General features: G+C 44.9%; 2 protein-coding genes across 4 annotated transcripts; both read left to right on the forward strand.

Moving 5' to 3' along the window:
* Positions 1-1,138: 1,138 nt before the first annotated feature.
* Positions 1,139-4,249, forward strand: MRPL18 (mitochondrial ribosomal protein L18). Its single transcript, XM_039707534.1, has 4 exons — positions 1,139-1,277; positions 1,696-1,876; positions 3,554-3,788; positions 4,047-4,249. Exons 1-4 carry the CDS (start codon positions 1,226-1,228, stop codon positions 4,116-4,118), a joined length of 540 nt encoding a protein of 179 aa, XP_039563468.1. The 5' UTR covers positions 1,139-1,225; the 3' UTR covers positions 4,119-4,249.
* Positions 4,250-5,255: 1,006 nt separating this feature from the next.
* PNLDC1 (PARN like, ribonuclease domain containing 1) lies at positions 5,256-16,774 on the forward strand. Of its 3 annotated transcripts, XM_039707296.1 has the most exons (19): positions 5,256-5,361; positions 5,857-5,914; positions 6,126-6,199; positions 7,143-7,176; positions 7,301-7,424; positions 8,047-8,135; positions 8,413-8,519; positions 9,873-9,952; positions 10,938-11,075; positions 11,678-11,747; positions 12,000-12,085; positions 12,312-12,367; positions 13,417-13,481; positions 14,305-14,358; positions 14,575-14,617; positions 15,148-15,247; positions 15,628-15,803; positions 15,969-16,067; positions 16,578-16,774. In XM_039707296.1, the coding sequence occupies exons 1-19, from the start codon at positions 5,286-5,288 to the stop codon at positions 16,642-16,644; spliced, it is 1,596 nt and encodes a 531-aa protein (XP_039563230.1). In that variant the 5' UTR covers positions 5,256-5,285; the 3' UTR covers positions 16,645-16,774. The 3 variants fall into 3 exon arrangements, with proteins under 3 accessions (XP_039563230.1, XP_039563231.1, XP_039563232.1); XM_039707297.1 differs by lacking the exon at positions 14,305-14,358 and having other exon boundaries at positions 13,414-13,481; XM_039707298.1 differs by lacking the exon at positions 14,305-14,358.
* Positions 16,775-17,323: the final 549 nt, after the last annotated feature.

Consider the following 17,323-nt stretch of genomic DNA (forward strand, 5'->3'; position numbering starts at 1 on the left):
GGGGGAATGGCGGCCCCTGCCCTGCCCTGGGAAACACCCCGCTTCCCAAAGTGGGGACCACGGCATGCCCGGCCGCAACTGCGCTTATGAAACACATTGCCTGTTGCCTGGGATTATACCCCGAGTGCTGGGGTAAAGCTGTAAGGAGACCCTAGACCAATCTAGGATTGGTCAGAAATGACAGGATGCTGAGATGGCAAAAGATGAAGCAGCTGAAAACCTGCTTCCTGGAGAAACTGAGATTCAAGCTGATAATTTAGGCAAAACACTTTTAATGAGAATTACCCTAAGTTATAACTGTGATTACACTTGGTAATGGCACCATTGTATGGTTTGAAGGTCTCTGAGCTGTAACTATTCTCATTCTCCTGCCACTTTTCCATGGCCAGGTTAAGTGGCGGTGCTTGTAGTACAGGGGAAAAACTTGCTACAGTCCGAGGGAAAACCTCAGGGAGTGGTGGGAAGATGGGAAACCTGCAAGGCTCAGGATGAGCATGTAATGATTTGCAGGGCATGGTGTGAGCAGGCTTCTTGTATTTCGACAAGCAGGTACCTCGTGTGGGCAGGAGCGGCCTCCCGCCAGAGCTGTACCTGGCTGCTGTGGCAGTGCCCAGAGTTCCCCTGCCAGGTGGTGCCAGCGTCTCACCACGCCTTCACCCCCCTTTCAATACAATGTGCTCTTAGATGGGTCATTAAAAGCATTTTCAGAACTACAGCAGTTAAATACAGCTCCAAAGTAAGGCTCCCGCGGTCATGCTTGCAGGAGGATGCTTTGAGGAGGCAGAGCAGCTCTGCTGTACCTGTGTGCCGCAGGAGCACAAGGAAAGAAGCCTAAAACAGGATGATGGTAGTTCCCGAAACACCTATTGTTGCTCCCTTTCCTTTCCACGTCTTGGTCCCTCTTCCTTACACCCGTTCCAGGAAAAGCCGACCCACTCTCTGGAGGCCGGCATTCCCCAAAGCCCTTTTTCCACGGGCAGGAGTTAAAAGATGACCCCCCGAGTCGGGCAGTGTTTTTTGCTCTGTTTTGTGAGACGCGAGTACCAGGCAGGGGCCCTTTCCCGGCTGGCTGGGGCGGCCCCGCGCCCGGCGCTTCCGCCTGACCCCGCGGGCGGCGGGCGGAATTCCCGCGGCCGCTTCCGCGGGAAGCGCCGCCCCTCGCGCATGGCGGCGCCCGGCTGTCCCTGAGCGGGGCCGCCCGGGGCTGCGGCAGGTCCGGCTCCCCATGGCGCTGAGCAGCCGCCTGCTGCTGGCGGCCGGCGGGCTCCGTGCAGCGGGTAAGCCCAGGGCTCGCCCTGCCGCCCTGCCCGGGCGGCGGCCCCGCGCTCCGCTTTCCTGCGGTTCTGCCGTGCCAAGGATGAAGGGTTATACCTTGTTGTTTGGTAGCGCTGTCTCTGGTTTCTTGTGTACTTCAGTGTTTTGTAAAGCTTTGGACCTAGGGATCTCCTAGTCACGCGTGAGTTTATATTTTTATATAAGAGTTTAGAAACGGCGTTAGTATACTTGCAGTTTGCCTCATAGATTGGGGAAACAGGTTGAGGTCTTGTCATTCATCTGTTAAGTGCTTAAAAAATAAAAGCAAGGTGATTTTGCCCTGCTGACTTCTTACAGAAGTATCATTCTGTGCTGTATCCGTTCTACTGTCTGCACTACTGTTTTTTTAATCTTTCATGGCTTTTTATCTGCTCTCCCAAGGTGTTCGTTTTGCATCAACTACAGCCAGTGTCAAAACTGAGACTGAAGTGGATACAAGTGAAAATGAGGTTGTTGCCCCAAACTTCACTAATAGAAATCCTCGGAACTTGGAGCAGATGGCCCTGGCTAGGAAGGAGCGTGGCTGGAAGACAACGTGGCCGAAGCGTGAGTTCTGGCACAGGTGAGTCAGGAAGTTACTGCCAAAAATGAAGACTCTAAAAGAAAAAACAAAACAAAACCAACAAAACAAACACCAGAAACCTACATGTGCATTTTGGGTTGCTGAATCAGTTAGGACATTAGTATTTCTTAATCAGCAGGCATCCTCTGTGTTCATGGAAGAGTGGACTAGTAGCATATGAAAGCATGTGCGGTCAAGATTTTTCCATCTACTGTTAAGGCAGCAGTAATGTTGCTTAAGCAACAGCTTTTTAACTCTTTTTAACTCTTCTTAACTCTTTTTAACTATTTTTTACTCTTTTTTGCTCTTTTTAACTCTAAGGGATTCTCTCACTCCTGTGCTTACGGACTAGTAGCATATGAAAGCATGTGCGGTCAAGATTTTTCCATCTACTGTTAAGGCAACAGTAATGTTGCTTAAGCAACAGCTTTTTAACTCTTTTTAACTCTTCTTAACTCTTTTTTTGCTCTTTTTTACTCTTTTTTACTCTAAGGGATTCTCTCATTCCTGTGCTTATAATGCTTCATGGTTTTATTTGAGGCACCATAATAGTCTGCTTGGGGTTGTTTTATGTTTGTGGGTTTTGTTTTAATTTACTTGTTCTCTGGAAATTAAGTTCATTTTAAGCTGGCATTTCAAAGTGTTTATTTTGCTTTTGTGGGGAGAACCCCATCCAGGAAAGCTGATACTCTCTCAGTGCAATAAGAAATAGTTGCTCCTAATAAATATTCTACTGTTATGTGTGGAGACTGATGAGGTACTTTCTGACCACTTGCAGATCTCAACAAGTTGCTGTGTCAGATCTCAACACCTGCTGTGCAGCTCAAGCTTTTAAGGGACGGCATAGTGACCCCAAAGTTCCATTTCTGTTGAAGCAGTTCCCCTCATGTATACCTGTTCCACGCTGTGCAGGTGCACAGTGCTTGGTTGGGAGTGGGTGCTGCTCTGAGGCAACACAGGACTGTGGCCCTGAGTAACTGATGAGAAGTTGCTCTTGGAATTTCACTCTTCTGAGCTAGCAGTAGGAGTTGTGTGAGTCAACACAGGCAGGCTGCTGGAAGGACCACAGAACTATGGCTGAAATACAAAGAGTACACTTAGTTCCTTGCCTTGCTATCTGAAGGATCCCAAAGCAACACCCAGGCAGGAATGTAGGCACTGTTAGGCCAGTCTGTGCAGCTGGTGAGCCTGCAGTTGGCACCCATTTATTAGGGGCATTTAGGTTTACCATCATGCTATGGTCTCCCCTGTGTTTTTTATGATCTCTGAGCTTTGATGGTCTGTCTGTCAAAACAGGGAGCTCAGGCATGTCCATGAGAAAGCCTCCAAGGCTCTTTGAACACCTGTTTTATCTCTACACAGAGATTCTGCTTCTCAAAACAGTCAGAGGATAAACAGCAGTAGGCATAATCTGTGGGGTTTCCCACAATGTTCTTCTCCAGGACTTGGTATTCCCAGCTGCAAGGTCACTTGAGAGAATCTTCCTTGATATTCTTCCACTTTTAACCCTTTCCTCCCAACATGAGTCCTGTTTTGTGTCTTACTAAGCAAAACTCGTAATGTAATGTAATGTATTAATACACTCAATTTTATTTCCTACAGGGAGTAATTTAATAATTTAACTCTGTCCTCTGGAAAAGACACTATAATCCTCTGTTACTTCTTTCCTGCACTCAGATTACGGCTTGAGCGGACACAGCATTACGTAGAAGCCTTTGTCGAGCGCTCCAATGGGGATGTTGTGCTGTCTGCCTCTACCCGAGAGTGGGCCATAAAGAGACACTTGTACAGTCCCAAGGGAGTAGCTGCATGCAGAAACCTTGGCCGTGTAATGGCACAGCGCTGTTTGGAAGCTGGAATCAACTTTGTGAACTTTAAAGCCATTATCCCCTGGGAACACCGTTGTGACTCGGCAAGTACTCACTTACTTATTCCGTTGGCCCTTCTTTCCTTTTTAGGCTTTAATTTTACTTCTCTTCACCTTTAATTTTCTTATGTGGCTTGGCAGTCCCTCCTTGGAACACTCAGAAGGGCTTTGACAAGCTGCAGTTCCTGATACTATGCTTCTATGAGGCTGTTAACCTCTGCCCCTCCATATAACATGTTCCCACTGACATTTAAGTCCTGCCGGTTTTCTTTTGTATTTATTTGTGTCTATCTTTTAAACAAGATTCAGGAATTTGAGAAAGCTATGAAGGAAGGTGGTGTTGTTCTGCATGAGCCACGGAGAATCTACCGATAAAATGGAGATCGTTGGGAAGACTTTCCAAGGAGCAAGGATTGCTTCTTTAGGTTTGTGTACTGGCAAAGGGAAGGTCCAGATCTGGAAAAAGTTGGAATGTGTCATCTTATAATAAAATATTTTCACATGGATAGGAGTGTGTCATATTCTTTATTCTAAAATGATCAATACCTTTAATGCTAGAATAAACTTACCATAGTTCAGCTTGACAGAATTTATTAATAATTCAACATTAAAAATATTTTTTTTATTTTTAATATTTGATTTTGTTTGTTCCAGCCTGAACTCTGGAAATGCTTTGATATTTGATCTCTGTACACTGCCAGTCTAACCTAGCAAAGTGTAGGCATTACATTAATGTTTAGAACTGTGATAAAGATGCACAAAGTCTTAGTGAAAACATTAAACTCCTAACACATTTTTGCACCTCTCTTGCAATCCTGAGATTCTAACTGCTTAACCATATGGATAGGTTTAGAAGGGAAGCTGCAGAAACTTGTGCTGTAGGGAATAAGAAGCCCCATTCTCTCTCCCCTTGTGTGTCTGCTGCTTGGCACAGGCTGGTGCTGTCAGCGTCTCTGGCTGCTGGCTCAGCACAGCTCCCAGCTACAGCCAGGCTGTGAAATCCCCACAGACAGTGTGTTGGAGCCTTCTGACAGGCAAGTTCAGGGAGGGCAGCCTGGTCAGTGCATCTCCTGTGCCTGTGTCCGGGTGCTGTGCCTGCTGCCTCGTGTGTGCGTGCTCTGGGGCAGAAGGGAATGCCAAGGGTCAGTGCTGGGCTTCAGCAGCGTGCGGGGAGAGCCTGGCCCGGTTCTGGCATCTTTATTAAATCCTCAGACAGAATGAAAAAAAACCACTGGATTTTTAACTAGTCGTTGGTTCTTAATAATAACAACTCTCAGATAGTGACGGCCTCTGTGCGATCTGTATTTCCAGCAGACGCGCAGTGGGAGCTGCCCCTGCGCTCCCTTTGAGCGGGGGCTGTGCCGGCCGCCTTCGCAGCCTCTCCAATTCCCAGCCTAAACCTCCCAGTCCTTCGTTCCCACCGCTCGGGTCACGCTGGAAGCTCCCGAGGTGCTGCCCTCCCCATCCCTTGGTGCGGAGCGCCCCGCGGGGCAGCGCCGGGCACGCAGGCGCTCCGGGCCGGGCCGGGCCGGGCGGGCGGCGATGGAGGTGGGCGCCGAGAGCTTTGCCCAGCACCTGCCGCGCCTCAGGCGCCGCATCCTCGGCGCCGCGTTCGTGGGTGAGCGTCGGGGCCGTCTCGTCTGGCCCCCAGTGCTGCCCTCGGCCCCCGCCCGGCCGCGCAGGGGGCGGCCGGGCCCTGCCCGACGTGGGGACCCGGACACCGAGGGAATTGCAGCCGAAATGGCGCTGCTGCGCCCAGAACAGCGAGCACTGGGGCGCGGGATTCAAACGGGGAAAGGGAACCCCGGCTGCGGTGCTGGCCTCGGCCCGGCCGGCTGGGGACCAGGGGTGTTAGGGGTTCGGGGTGGGGGCACCAACACAGCACAGGGTGAGGCAGGCCCCTCCTGAGGGGCTGGGAGACGTGTCCCTGCCTCATCCTGCCCCAGGAATGAGGCAGCTGCAGGTGTGAGCCCGCAGCTTTTCCTCTTGAGCCTGCTTCCTGTAGTTTGACAAAGCTTACGGTGAAGAGAAAAGCGTGAGAGATCTCCATCCTGGTGGTTGTGAAGCGCATGCCTCAAATTCAGATTCTCTTGTGTTCTTTCCACTTCAACAGCCCTTGATATGGAGTTTACTGGTTTGCATTCAACTTCCCTACAAAACAACGAGCCCAGGTAAAGCTGTTGGAATTGAAATGCGAGGGAGACTTGTTGCTCTAGCCGTGTGATAACTTGTGCATAGCAACCCTTCTTGTGTCCGCTCTCCCCAATTCTGGTTTTGTGAATTGAAATGCGAGGGAGACTTGTTGCTCTAGCCATGTGAGAACAACCTGTGCATAGTAACCCTTCTTGTGTCCACTCTCCCCAATTCTGGTTTTGCTCCTAGCCTGTTTGACTCCCCTGCGGAGCGGTACGCGAAGGCCAGGCAGAGTGTTCAGCGCTTCACTCTTGTTCAGCTCGGTAAGTGCGGCTGTGGCACGGAAAGCGATCTCCCGAGGTCGTACAGGTAACTGGCCTTTTGCTAACAGGTGCGTCCTGCAGGTGGCTCAGCCTTAATTCAATCATTCCAAAGACATTTGCTTGTTGGGTTTTTCCCTCCCTTTGATGTTTAACACTGTCAGCTTTTTAATAAATAAAGTCAGGTGGGCTATATCGTTTTTATGGGTCTAAAGTTGACCATATTTAAAGGTCACAGTTAAAAATACAAGGCTTTTAAATCAGAGGATGCAAGCAAGAGGCGTATGACGCCAGCTCCTGTTCAAAGCTGTGTCATTTGATATAGGGCATTATGAGTAAGGGGACTGTGAGGAAAATGAAGGCTGCTATTTCTGTTATTCCTAAAATAACAAACCAGCATGAGAAGGGGTCTGTGAAGGAGAGATATTGACAGTTAAGAACCAGTAATGAGTCAAGAAGACAGCTTGAAAACAGTTTGAAATCTTGTTCAAAGTCTTGGGGTATGTAAGATCATCATGTGCCTTTTAGGGATTAACAGAATAAAAAAAAAAACAAACTGAGAAGTAAAACCCGTGTTTCAGTCCTCTGTGGTGCCCAGCTTGTTCCAAACACTAATGTAGTGTAGTTGGACCCACAGACTCATCTGTGTATGCACAGTCAGAGGCTCATCACCATCTCACCTCTTGCCTATTGCTCAGTCTATTTGTTGTTTAATTCAGATTTTACTCATTTTCCCACACAGCAGTGAAAGCTGTCCTGTGCCGCTCTCAGGAATCAGGAATCCAGGGAGTGGCCTGGCAGTTGCTGCTAGGATTGGCACAGTGACATTCCTGAATGGAAAGCATGTATTTCTTGAGGGGTTCCCCACATCTCTCATCTAATTTGCATGCTATCAGTAGATAGCCAGCTAAATGCTGCCATCTCAACAGAGGTTTCTTTCTTGCAGGGCTGGCAATATTCTCAAAAGAAAATTCAAACAAGTAAGTAAAAAAGCAGTTTTCTGTTGCAATGAGGATAGTGCAGTAGAGATTTTATTCATAATTTCCTTTGGGCAGAGTTATTTCTTGTAATTATCTTCTAGAGATATTTTTCTTTTCATTTTAGGTATGTGGTGCATTCATACAACTTTTTTCTCTTTCCCTCAACTCTGGGAATAAGGGATGTTGAATTCACCCTTTCTGCATCTAGTATTCAGTTCCTGTCTCATTATGGCTTTGACTACAACAAGGTATGTAATCTCTGCCAGAAATGCAGAACAGAGGAAATCTGTGCAACTGCAGAAGAAATCAGATTGGTATCCCTAAATGTTAGATTTATGTGGTAAATAGCATCTTCCTAAAGTATGAAGGCATCATGCAGTTTGTTATCAACAGGGGTAGTGAATGCTCTTTTTTCTGAACTAATGTAAAGGCAATAACCACATCCTTGGCAGCCTCAGATTCTCCTGCCTCAAAAAAACCCCAAAACCTTATCTTTGGTGAGCTAAGGATTTGCTAAACAAACCCTGGTGGGTGTCTTTACTATCCATGAAGGTTCAGAAGTATCACTTTACCAGCATCTTATGTATTGTCACATTTCCCATAAAATACAGACTCTGGCATCCCATAAGAGTACTGTTTTTTAGTTCTGGGCAGGAAGCATCTCACTTCTTGACTCTTGGAAGCATCTTATTAAAGGAAAAGTAAAAGAAGAGCAAAAAAATTGATTACCGTTGACAAATATCCTTTTCTTTCCTCCATACTTGTTGGATTGCCTACAGTTTGTTTGTCCTGACTAATCTGCTGATTCTCTAATGTGCTGTGAGAAAATCCAGGGGAGTGTAACCAACCTGGCATTTTCCCTCCCCTCAGTTCTTCAAGGATGGAATCCCATACATGAATGAGGTACAGGAGACGATCCTTAGGCAGCAGCTTTCAGCAGGTACCTGGAAGATCTGCAGGTGAGCACTTCTCAAAGAGGTATCTGCTCAGTACTTGTGCTCATGGCTCAGCTTCACTCAGATCACGTTTGGTAGAAGTACTGAAACCTGTTGGACTGAACACCTTGCTGCCAGCTGTTCCAGCATGCCGTGGTGTCTGAAGGAAGATGGAGATCACAGGATATTGTGTGGAGAATTGGGTGCATGTTGGGAAATGAAGCTTTTGCATTCCTACAGCAAGGCACAAGGCTTCGCCTGTAACGAACATATCTCACACTGCCTCTTTCCCCTCATCCAGCACTAGTAATGCAGACAGGGATGTCCTGAAGAAAGCTATTGATGAAGTGACCTCTTGGATAACTTCAGCTAAAGAAGAGGATACTATGATTCTGCAGGATCTGAATGGTATGAAGCCGTGCCTCTCTTAGGCACCTGTGGGTTCTGAGTGGCTTCATAATTTCTTGTGAATCTCTGGGGCTATAACTGTCCTTTCTTTTGTTAAATTGCTCTATTGAAAGGGAAAGCACCAGTGCCCATCCTGCCTTTACAACTCTTCACCCCAGTTTATACTTTAGCTCCTGTCAGGAGTTCATCTCTGTGCTCTTCTGCTCTGCTCTGCTCTGTTGGTTGGGGTGGTGGCTCTTTCTGAAGCAGAAGTGGATGTCTGGATGCTTGGAGCATGCTTTGTGGTAATTGACTTCCATTTTGTGCTTTTTCTGAGCAGCAGCTGGAGAACTTATAGTTACTCTGAGTCAGGATAACGTTTTACATGTTTTAAATCCTGGGTGATTTGGTTTTTTGTTTATTTTCTTCCCTTCCTTTTGGAGTTGAGTCCCTCTCGTTGGAGCAACAGAGAGCCCTGTAGAGACACATATATGCCAGTGGGAATAAACAGGTCACTTACCCCTGTGTTAGGTTTTGGGAGCACTAGCAGAGTGCTAGTGCTTCTTCCTAAGCAGAGCTGAGGTGCTTCTGTGCTGTCTTGAAGAACTGGGAATTTTTGCAGGGAATGATTTGTAGGTTTACTCACAGAACCCAAACCTTAATCTTGTAGGTCAGGGAGTATAATATAGAAAAAGTTAGGAAGAACAGAGTGTTCAAGGCTTTGCATGTTGAGTTTTTTTGCAGAGTATGCAATAGGAGGGGTGGAGCCTGTGCTGTGCTTTTTATCTGCTTTGTCAGCTAGATATGATACTGATATTTTAATAGAGTCTGGCCCTGGTGAGCACCTGTAATAAGAAAGACATTTATTTAAGTAAGCAAGAAGACTGATTCAGGTGTCTCTTTTAATGCTATTCAGAAGAGGACTGGGTTAGTTCCTTGTTAGCTGTGGGGGAAAGGGCATTGGTACCCTTTGTGTACTTGGCTTCTGGGTCTGTTGCTCTGAAAGTGTCCCAAACAAGAGAGCGTCTTTTTCAGAGTAGCAGCCTTCCTCCCTCTTCAGTTGGTCTTTTCCTTTCCTCCATGTCCTTACAAAAGCTCATTTGCCTGAAATTTTCACTGTGATTTTTGGAGTTTTTTGTGTTTCGTTTACTTCTGTGGGTTTGCGGTTGTTGTTTTTTGCTTGGGGTTTTGTGTGTGTGTGTTTGTTTTCTTTCAGTCATTGTGTGTGGTAATGTACCAGGATCATATATTGAGGAATATTTTCTGTATGTCTCTACATGTCAGTCCATCTGTCTAGAGGAATGGTGTGTTTTCCTTAATGGACTTGTCTGCACCTCTGAAGCTTCTACTGCATTCTTTTTTTGTCTGTCATAGGCTATCATATAATTGAAGTTCAGCTGGTTCTGAGGCAGGCTCTTGAAAATGTTTGGACAGAGCCTCTTGGAGACAAGAAGGTGAGATGGAATTGTCAGCCTTGTGAAAAAAGGATTTCTCTCTGGGCAGATAGGACTGGCATTCTTGCAGGGACTCTGAAATGTTGCTTGTACTTTCAATGATAGGGTCCAGGAGGAGGAGAAGACAATTACAAATGAAAAGTTGATTGTGGGATCCTAAGAAAAGGGATACAGAAAACTGAGCAACTCTGGTTTCTGTTTGTCCAGTATTCCCAAAATCCTTTTAAATGGAAGTGCTTGTCCTTGGAGCACTTCTGGAGGTACCCTCTCCATGTCTTCAGACTTTATTAAGTTCCTCCTTCAATACCTCCACAAGAATGTACAGCTTTAGCATTTTCTGTGGTTTTCCTTTGCTGACTTCTGCCATGAAGTTGCTTTGAAGACTTTTACTCTGTGATTTGCTGTTTTGCCATTCGCTGCTGGTATTTTACATTCAGTACAATATTTTCTGTAGTAAAAATATGGTTGTAGACTTCTCAAACTATGGGTTATGGGTATGATATCAGTCAGTTGCTTAGAATTAGCTTACAGAAATCTTTTTTTTTTTGCACTAGTCCTACTTTGGTCTGATAACCAGTGCCCCCAGAATGTCAGATTTACCGAGCCTTCTCATCTGAAGCATTGCCTTTGGCGACTCTGCTTGTATGATTGCTGTTTGTTTCTGGGTTTTTGGTACCATGAACGTACCATATTGGTATCAAGTTAAATTGAATTACGTTAATTTGTGCTCAGAAAAGCCCTTTGGTAGGAATCATTCTCTTAAGTAGAGAAGCACAATTAAGACACACTTCGAGCAGGCCTGTTTAATTACTTGAGCACTGATCTCCATATGGAAGTGAGACAGTCCCAAGGTCCCAGGGGATGCAGTTTTTCTGTCCTTCATTGCCTTGAAGCTGAACTTGACCTCAGCATTACTGAGCCCCAGTAAGCAATGTACATACAACTAACTTGGGAGGCTGATATACTAAGTGACTGTTCTTTTCAGGTGATGGTGAAAAAAGTGAGTCCAGAGCATCGTCAGTTTCTGGAGAACTCTTCTTATGACCACTGTCAGAAAAAGCTCATTCTCCTGTCTGCCCGGGGCTTCACCAACCTCTTCCAAATACTTGTTAAAGTCAAGAAGGTAAAATGCCTTAACTCTACTCTCATTTTCATATCTTTTTAATTTTGCTGTGTTAAATGCGATATTAAAAATCCTGGTGTTACAGTTTGAGTCACCATCTAAGAAAGCTGAGCAGATTCTTGCCGTTTGGGTAAGCTGTGCTTTTCAGCATGCGTCAGACCAGTTTATTGTACCATGTGGACCATTGGTTTGACTTTGTGTGGAAATTATTACATTCTGTATGCAGGCTTGTCAAATGGATTTCAGCTTTAGAGGACTGTGGGTGACGTGCAGCAAAGACCATCCTTATCCTTGCGAATGAGCATATAAATCTGATGGCTGGAACCTTGTTCAGCTGAACCCTGAATCCTGAATTAGCTCCTTAGGTCCACTGAAAATAGAACGCTGCTGAGACAATACCCTCTCAGGGAATCCACAAGTCTGATTTCCTGAAGGCAGTAGTCCTCCTGTGAGCCTTCCAGCCTGAATGACTCCTGTGTGTGTGTGGATGCTGTCTGCTGGAGGAAAGTGTTATAGCTGTTGAGCGTGCCTGTGTTGTTAATCTCTGAGCTCTCTTCAGAAATGTGCTCCTATGGGCTGTTATGTTTATGTTCCTCCTGTAGCCCCTGGTGGGACACAACATGCTTATGGACCTTATGCATCTTCACGACAAGTTCTACAGGCCCCTCCCAGGTACTGCTGTGTGTAGCTGCTGTCCCGGGCTGCTGCCTTTGCACTGGGGGTGGAACAGCAGGTGCAGTGGCAATTTGCCTCCACAGACACCTGCAGGGCTTAGCCAGCAGCAGGGCTGATTACCTCTTCTGAGTTCTAAATGCTGGAGAGGGCATCATTGCCTGCTGTCACTTCTTTTTATTATTACTTTGCGGTTGCATTGGATTTTCCCCAGTTTCCTGAGGCCTTTCTCCACATGTGCTTTGCTTTCAGAAAGCTATGAGGAGTTTAAAAGGAACATTCACAACCTGTTTCCTGTCATCATAGACACCAAGACTGTAACAAAATCTATGCAGAAGGTGAGATGCACAGGTTTTTTTGTTTGAAATTTAAATCTGTGTTTCACCCAAGAGAGAGGATATCTTTCCTCAGTGCCCTGTGATAATAATGGAACTGCAAACAGTTCTCAGTGTTGCCTTGGGAAATTCTAATCTTAGATCTCATTTAACAAGTTGGCAATGTAAGTAATTGAACTCGCCATAAGGTCTGTTGTGGTTGGTTTTCTAATACATTCTTCTTTTGTAGAAATGTCTGTTTCCTCGAATATCTAGTCTTTTGGAGGCATATACAGTTTTGTCCAGGTAAGTGGTAGCCAACAGGGCTTTCAGCAATCCCTGTGTCTTCTTTGGAAAGATATTCCACAGTCAGCCATTTCCCATGTTCATACTTTCCCTCCTCTCAAATGCTTTTCAATTGGATCCTTGTCTTTCTAAATTTAAGAGCAAAGGATTTGCACATCTTTCTTATAAAGAAATTGTGTAGTAAATGATTTGTTCTGAGTTGCTTCTCAATGGCATTGAATCACCATTATTTCATTGGTTGCAAATTTGGTTTGCATACAGCTGTACACTCAGCTTGAGGATTATGATGTTTATGCCATGTTCTGAAATGAGTAAGATGCAGTTCTTGGTGAAAATACATCCCAATTTCAAATGCCTGTCCTAAGAGAGGGCTGCACTGAGCCCAAAGCAGTCACTAAAGACAATGTTCAAATGGAGCATGAGTAGATGTTGTATCTCATGAGCATAGTCATGATGTGGTAGGATAATTACTTCACACTTCTTTTGTGAATTAATTTTTTTGCATGCCAGTTTTGCCAAGGAAAGGAAAATTTTGTCTGTTTCTCATTACCCCCTAGTCCCAAGAAAAAGATGCCAAATTAATATTTTTTTAAAAAACAGTACTGGGATTCTGAAGGTTTGTTTATTGGCAGTTTGAGACTGCATATTCTGCTTGATTGTTCTTTGTTTTATTTCAGTCATTCCAGGGGTATCTCTTTAACCTCCAGGGTTCCCCATTCAAATAGAACCATGCAGTAAACCTCTTTCCTGCAGTTTTAGTTCCTGCTCTTTTTTTTTTTTTTGCATGCAATTAGAACAAATTTGCTGCTTACAAGTTTTGAGTGAGGGAAGAGACTAAGGAAATATTTAGGAGTTAGTTTTCAGAAAGAAAAATGGTAGATATTACTCAAGTAAGTATTTTTGCCTTTTCCTGGAGGCCCACCAAAGTTCATTTTAAAGTCTCCAGTAGCTTTTTCTGAAATGAAGCTACAGGTGACTAGAGAACAGTAACTTTTCTCTAACATACTGAGGAAAGACAAAAATATCACACATGCACTTGTCTTCAGCAGCAACCTGAATCCCAAAGGTCCACCGTGCCCTGTTATAGCTCTTGCAAGTGGCTGCTCAAAATACGGTATGTTCTTAAGCAAATCTTCAGAGTCAGAATGATCAAAAGAGGGTGACCACATACAAAGCATGAGGGAATGCCAGTGGGTCTGCTGAATTTGCCCAGAGCTGCTGAGACACATTTTTGTCCAGACCCTTGGCTTCCATGACGTGTGTTCTGCACATCCCTGGTAGCTGCTGGGGGAAGTGCAGGGCAGGTTTGCCTCATGCTGCTGGTACAGACACCATTTACACTGTGTTGGGCTGAACTGAACCTGACTTGGTCTGTGAAGTCAGGAGCCCTTGGAAGGGGTAAGGGGAGGTGGGAAACAGCTGTCTTAGAAGGGAAGGTAGAAGGAATTAATGGCAAAGTAGCAGGAGCTCAGTGGCTGGTGTGCAGGGTTAAGTGATGCCTGTGCAGGAGGTTGTGTCCAGGACATGGTGTGATACTGGCTGTGCGGCAGGTGTTTTCTGGCTTCTCCTGGCAGCATTGTGTCCTGCAGCACAGGGCCTCCTGTGTTTGAAATGGTTCCCATACCATCAATAACATAGACAACACGGTTTGGTTTAGACTTTCATAAAAGTTAAATTTTTTTAATGTGCTTCTTGCTAAGCTTTTCAGGCATTCATGTAACTGCTGCTTCTTTTTTGGTGTTGTTTTAAAATGCATGCTAGAAGCACAGACTTCTTACTGGGTGTAAAGTTTTCAGGGTGAGGAAGGAAACAGTTGAGGGGAGGGGGAAAAGAACCTTCAGAATAGTGGATCTTATGAATTAGGATTTTGCAGTGTAGTAGTTTTCACAGCATGCTAGATGTGTTTACTTCTTCCTGATTTTGTTGGACACTTACAGCTGAGAAGAAATTTCCTCATGAGGCAGGCTATGATGCATTTCTCTGTGGTTCAGGTAAAATGCTTCTTAAAAACTCCTTCAGAGTTTGTGTTGGGATTTGGCAATCTTTTCCTTTCTCTCTAGATCTATTTGATGCTAAGAAATATTTGTTTATATACAGTCTGTTGCTCTTAGTAACTTAGCTGCACTTCAATGCATTTTTGCTTTCTATGTATTTAGCAGTGTTTCTCTAGCTTTCTTCTCATGCCACCTCATTATTCCTTTCTCTAGTTCTTCTGATGTCAGCTCATTTGCTACTGTGCAGAGCCACAGAGTGAGTAATGTTTAAATGTTGAATGAAAATTGTATTACATGGGATGTTTTTCCTATGGAAAACAGTCTTCCTTTTGCTCTGACTGACTTTTTGTTTCGCAGACTGGTCTTCCTTTTGGACAAAAGAAAGTGTTATTGGAAATGTCATGTTCTAATTAGATTTTTATTTTATAAATCTGAAAGTAGTAGTTTTATGTCAAAGCTGACATTTTAAAAATGAAATCAGGGCACATGTGATGGCTCAGAGGTTGGGAAATGACATTGTGACTTCTTTATTCTTGAACAAGCTCTCTCAAGTTCAGTTCACTTGGGTAAGGGTCAAATAATTTTCCATTAGTTTCCATTTTTGAAATGTCTGTGAATCAGTGCCTTCAGCTAAGTTCTCTTCCCTTTTCTTGCAGCTTTATGATGACTTCTGTAGGAAGATACTAAGATCTAAAATATGTACTCTGTTACTAGTTGAAGAGCTTGAACTGTAGCAGTGCAGTGCCAGAGAAACAAAACTTTGTTCTCTTTTGTTTTCTGATTTAGTGACGTGGTGGAGGCTGAGCCCTCTTTCTCACAGTATCTCACCATGTTGGCTGAGGACGTGAACAAAGTGAATTTCATCCGAGGTGGTGTTTCAAGCATTGTGCGTATGAATTGCAGGTCTGTGACCTGTTTGTGGGGTGCATAGGGCAGTAGCCTACTTGATAGCTTCCTCAGAGGACAGGAATCCACTGGTGCTGGGGCCCACCCAGCAAAATGTATTTATGCTGTTATTCTGTAAGTTTGCATTAGCCAGTTTACATTGCTGTTTCTCAGGTAGTTTCTCCATGGTAGTCATGACAGTTTGCTTTTATGACAATATTTAGATGAATCTTGGGACAAAACAAAATTAATTTTACACCAACAGCAGTATTATACAACCTGTCATTTGTTTGTCATGTTCTCCATATTTTCTGATTATATTAATAGTGGCTCTATAGTATTTCCAAATTCAGATATGTCTCAATACTGTATATTTTCCAGAATTTTTCTGGGGAAGATCCTCCTTGCCGTCATCCCCCTGCCTTGGTTGTTCATGTCCGAGGCTGGCCAGGGCTGACCGAGGGACAGATTTACCAAGAGTTTACAGCTTGCGGTCGCTTTGATGTCAGACGCCTTTCAAAGAACCAGTTCATTCTCCTCTCCAGCAAATACAAGCAGTAAGTGATCAGAAAGTCTTAACTTTCAGTCCTCTCTTCCTTTCATCCAGGCCTTTGTCCCACCCTCTCTCTGCTGTGACAGCTCTTGGATAGAAATTGGTGCCCTGAGCTGTGGGGTGCTGTAAGCAGCCTGCGGGCTGAGCTCAAGCCGTGCTTTCATTGCAGCGTCAGGCTCGTCCTGCGGGATTACAGGCGCCACCCTCACCTGCAGGTCTCCGTCTATCGCCACTGGAGGCACTCGCCGAGCGTGAACTGCCTGCTGCAGTGAGTTCAGGAGCACGGGAATGGTGGGGGGGAAGCATTCTTTTCGGGTCCTGGGCCCTGGCACAGCAGCAGCCTACCTCGTCTTTGCAGTGGACTCAGAAGCAGGTGCTGGGTGGCTGCTCGTGAGCTGCTGGACTTTAATCTCGCTCATGGTTGACCCAGAAATGCTACCCCGAGGATAGCACAAAACTGCAAATGTGCTGTCACAGCAGAGAGGTGGTAATCTTAATGAGCTGTAGCACCAGCTCTAATAAGCTTGGTGAGAGGGAGGCAGAATTTCAGGTGTGGGATGGATGTAGGTTTTTTTCTACAGCTGGGTTGAAGGCTTGATAGTGCGACAGAATTACAGATTCAAAGTGCACCCCTCTTGTGAGGTAGTGACAGTGATGCTCATGAAGGGTGAATTTCTGCCTTGACATGGTTTGAAAAAGAATCTAAGCACTTAATAAACAAAAAATTAAGCTGTACATATAAGTAGCCTAACAGCATTTTATTATTCTTATCTCTTAGAATCTCTGGTATTGTGGCACTGTGGTCTCTCTTGGCCTTTGTGCTTGGAGGAGCTCGCAGCTGTTGACTCTGAAGGACTCCTGTAGAGATGAGATGTGAGGAACACTGATCTTATTTCTTGTGTTTGTCTGTTTTGTTTTGTTTCATTCAATAAAATGAGGAAAAAAAAAAAGAACAGAAAAAAACCCAAAACTGAATACTGTTTGAATTGTTTCCTTGGAAATCTGTTTTTAAAGCTGGTGTGTTGCTTTGCAATTTGTGGTATTTTTTAATCTGCTCGAAGCATCATCTCCTCCTGAAAGGACATGATTGTTTCAACGCCTAATTTTCTTTGGTCCTGTGTAGGTTCTTCACAGCTGTTCATACACTCAGTTTGTTCCCAGTGCTGGTGCTCGCTGCATAAAACACATTAAACACATTTTTGATAAAGTTCAGGAAGTTATGAAATGAAAGATGCTATTTTTAGCTTCAGTTGTAAAGCAGGGGAAATGTCACTGTTTACCAAATGAAAATGGGCAGAGTTGATGGAGAAACCATTCTTGGGGCTCATGACAGGTTCTGGGGAATAGTAGATAATTTCCAGTGCTGTCAGTGCAGTATCATGCACTGGTATTTTCAGTGGCAGTGTAGCCGAGGTTTGACACAGATGAGTGGCATTTATCAGGTTCCAGTTTGTGGAGTATACAGTGGTCAGGTGAGTCAGCACACATTTCTGCTTGCTTGTAGTGCTCAGCATGTGAGCAATC

Source organism: Passer montanus, unplaced genomic scaffold, assembly GCF_014805655.1.
Source record: "Passer montanus isolate IOZ18808 unplaced genomic scaffold, ASM1480565v1 scaffold2, whole genome shotgun sequence".
Taxonomy (NCBI): Eukaryota; Metazoa; Chordata; class Aves; order Passeriformes; family Passeridae; genus Passer; species Passer montanus.

Excerpts from the sequence above, each read along its gene's own strand:
- MRPL18 (XM_039707534.1), top strand. The coding sequence starts at position 1,226 with ATGGCGCTGAGCAGCCGCCTGCTGCTGGCGGCCGGCGGGCTCCGTGCA. Across the intron at positions 1,278-1,695 it reads CGGCGGGCTCCGTGCAGCGG|GTGTTCGTTTTGCATCAACT; the intron begins GTAAGCCCAGGG and ends TGCTCTCCCAAG. Across the intron at positions 1,877-3,553 it reads AAGCGTGAGTTCTGGCACAG|ATTACGGCTTGAGCGGACAC; the intron begins GTGAGTCAGGAA and ends TCCTGCACTCAG.
- PNLDC1 (XM_039707296.1), top strand. The coding sequence starts at position 5,286 with ATGGAGGTGGGCGCCGAGAGCTTTGCCCAGCACCTGCCGCGCCTCAGG. Across the intron at positions 8,520-9,872 it reads GATTCTGCAGGATCTGAATG|GCTATCATATAATTGAAGTT; the intron begins GTATGAAGCCGT and ends TGTCTGTCATAG. Across the intron at positions 15,248-15,627 it reads GAGGTGGTGTTTCAAGCATT|AATTTTTCTGGGGAAGATCC; the intron begins GTGCGTATGAAT and ends TATATTTTCCAG.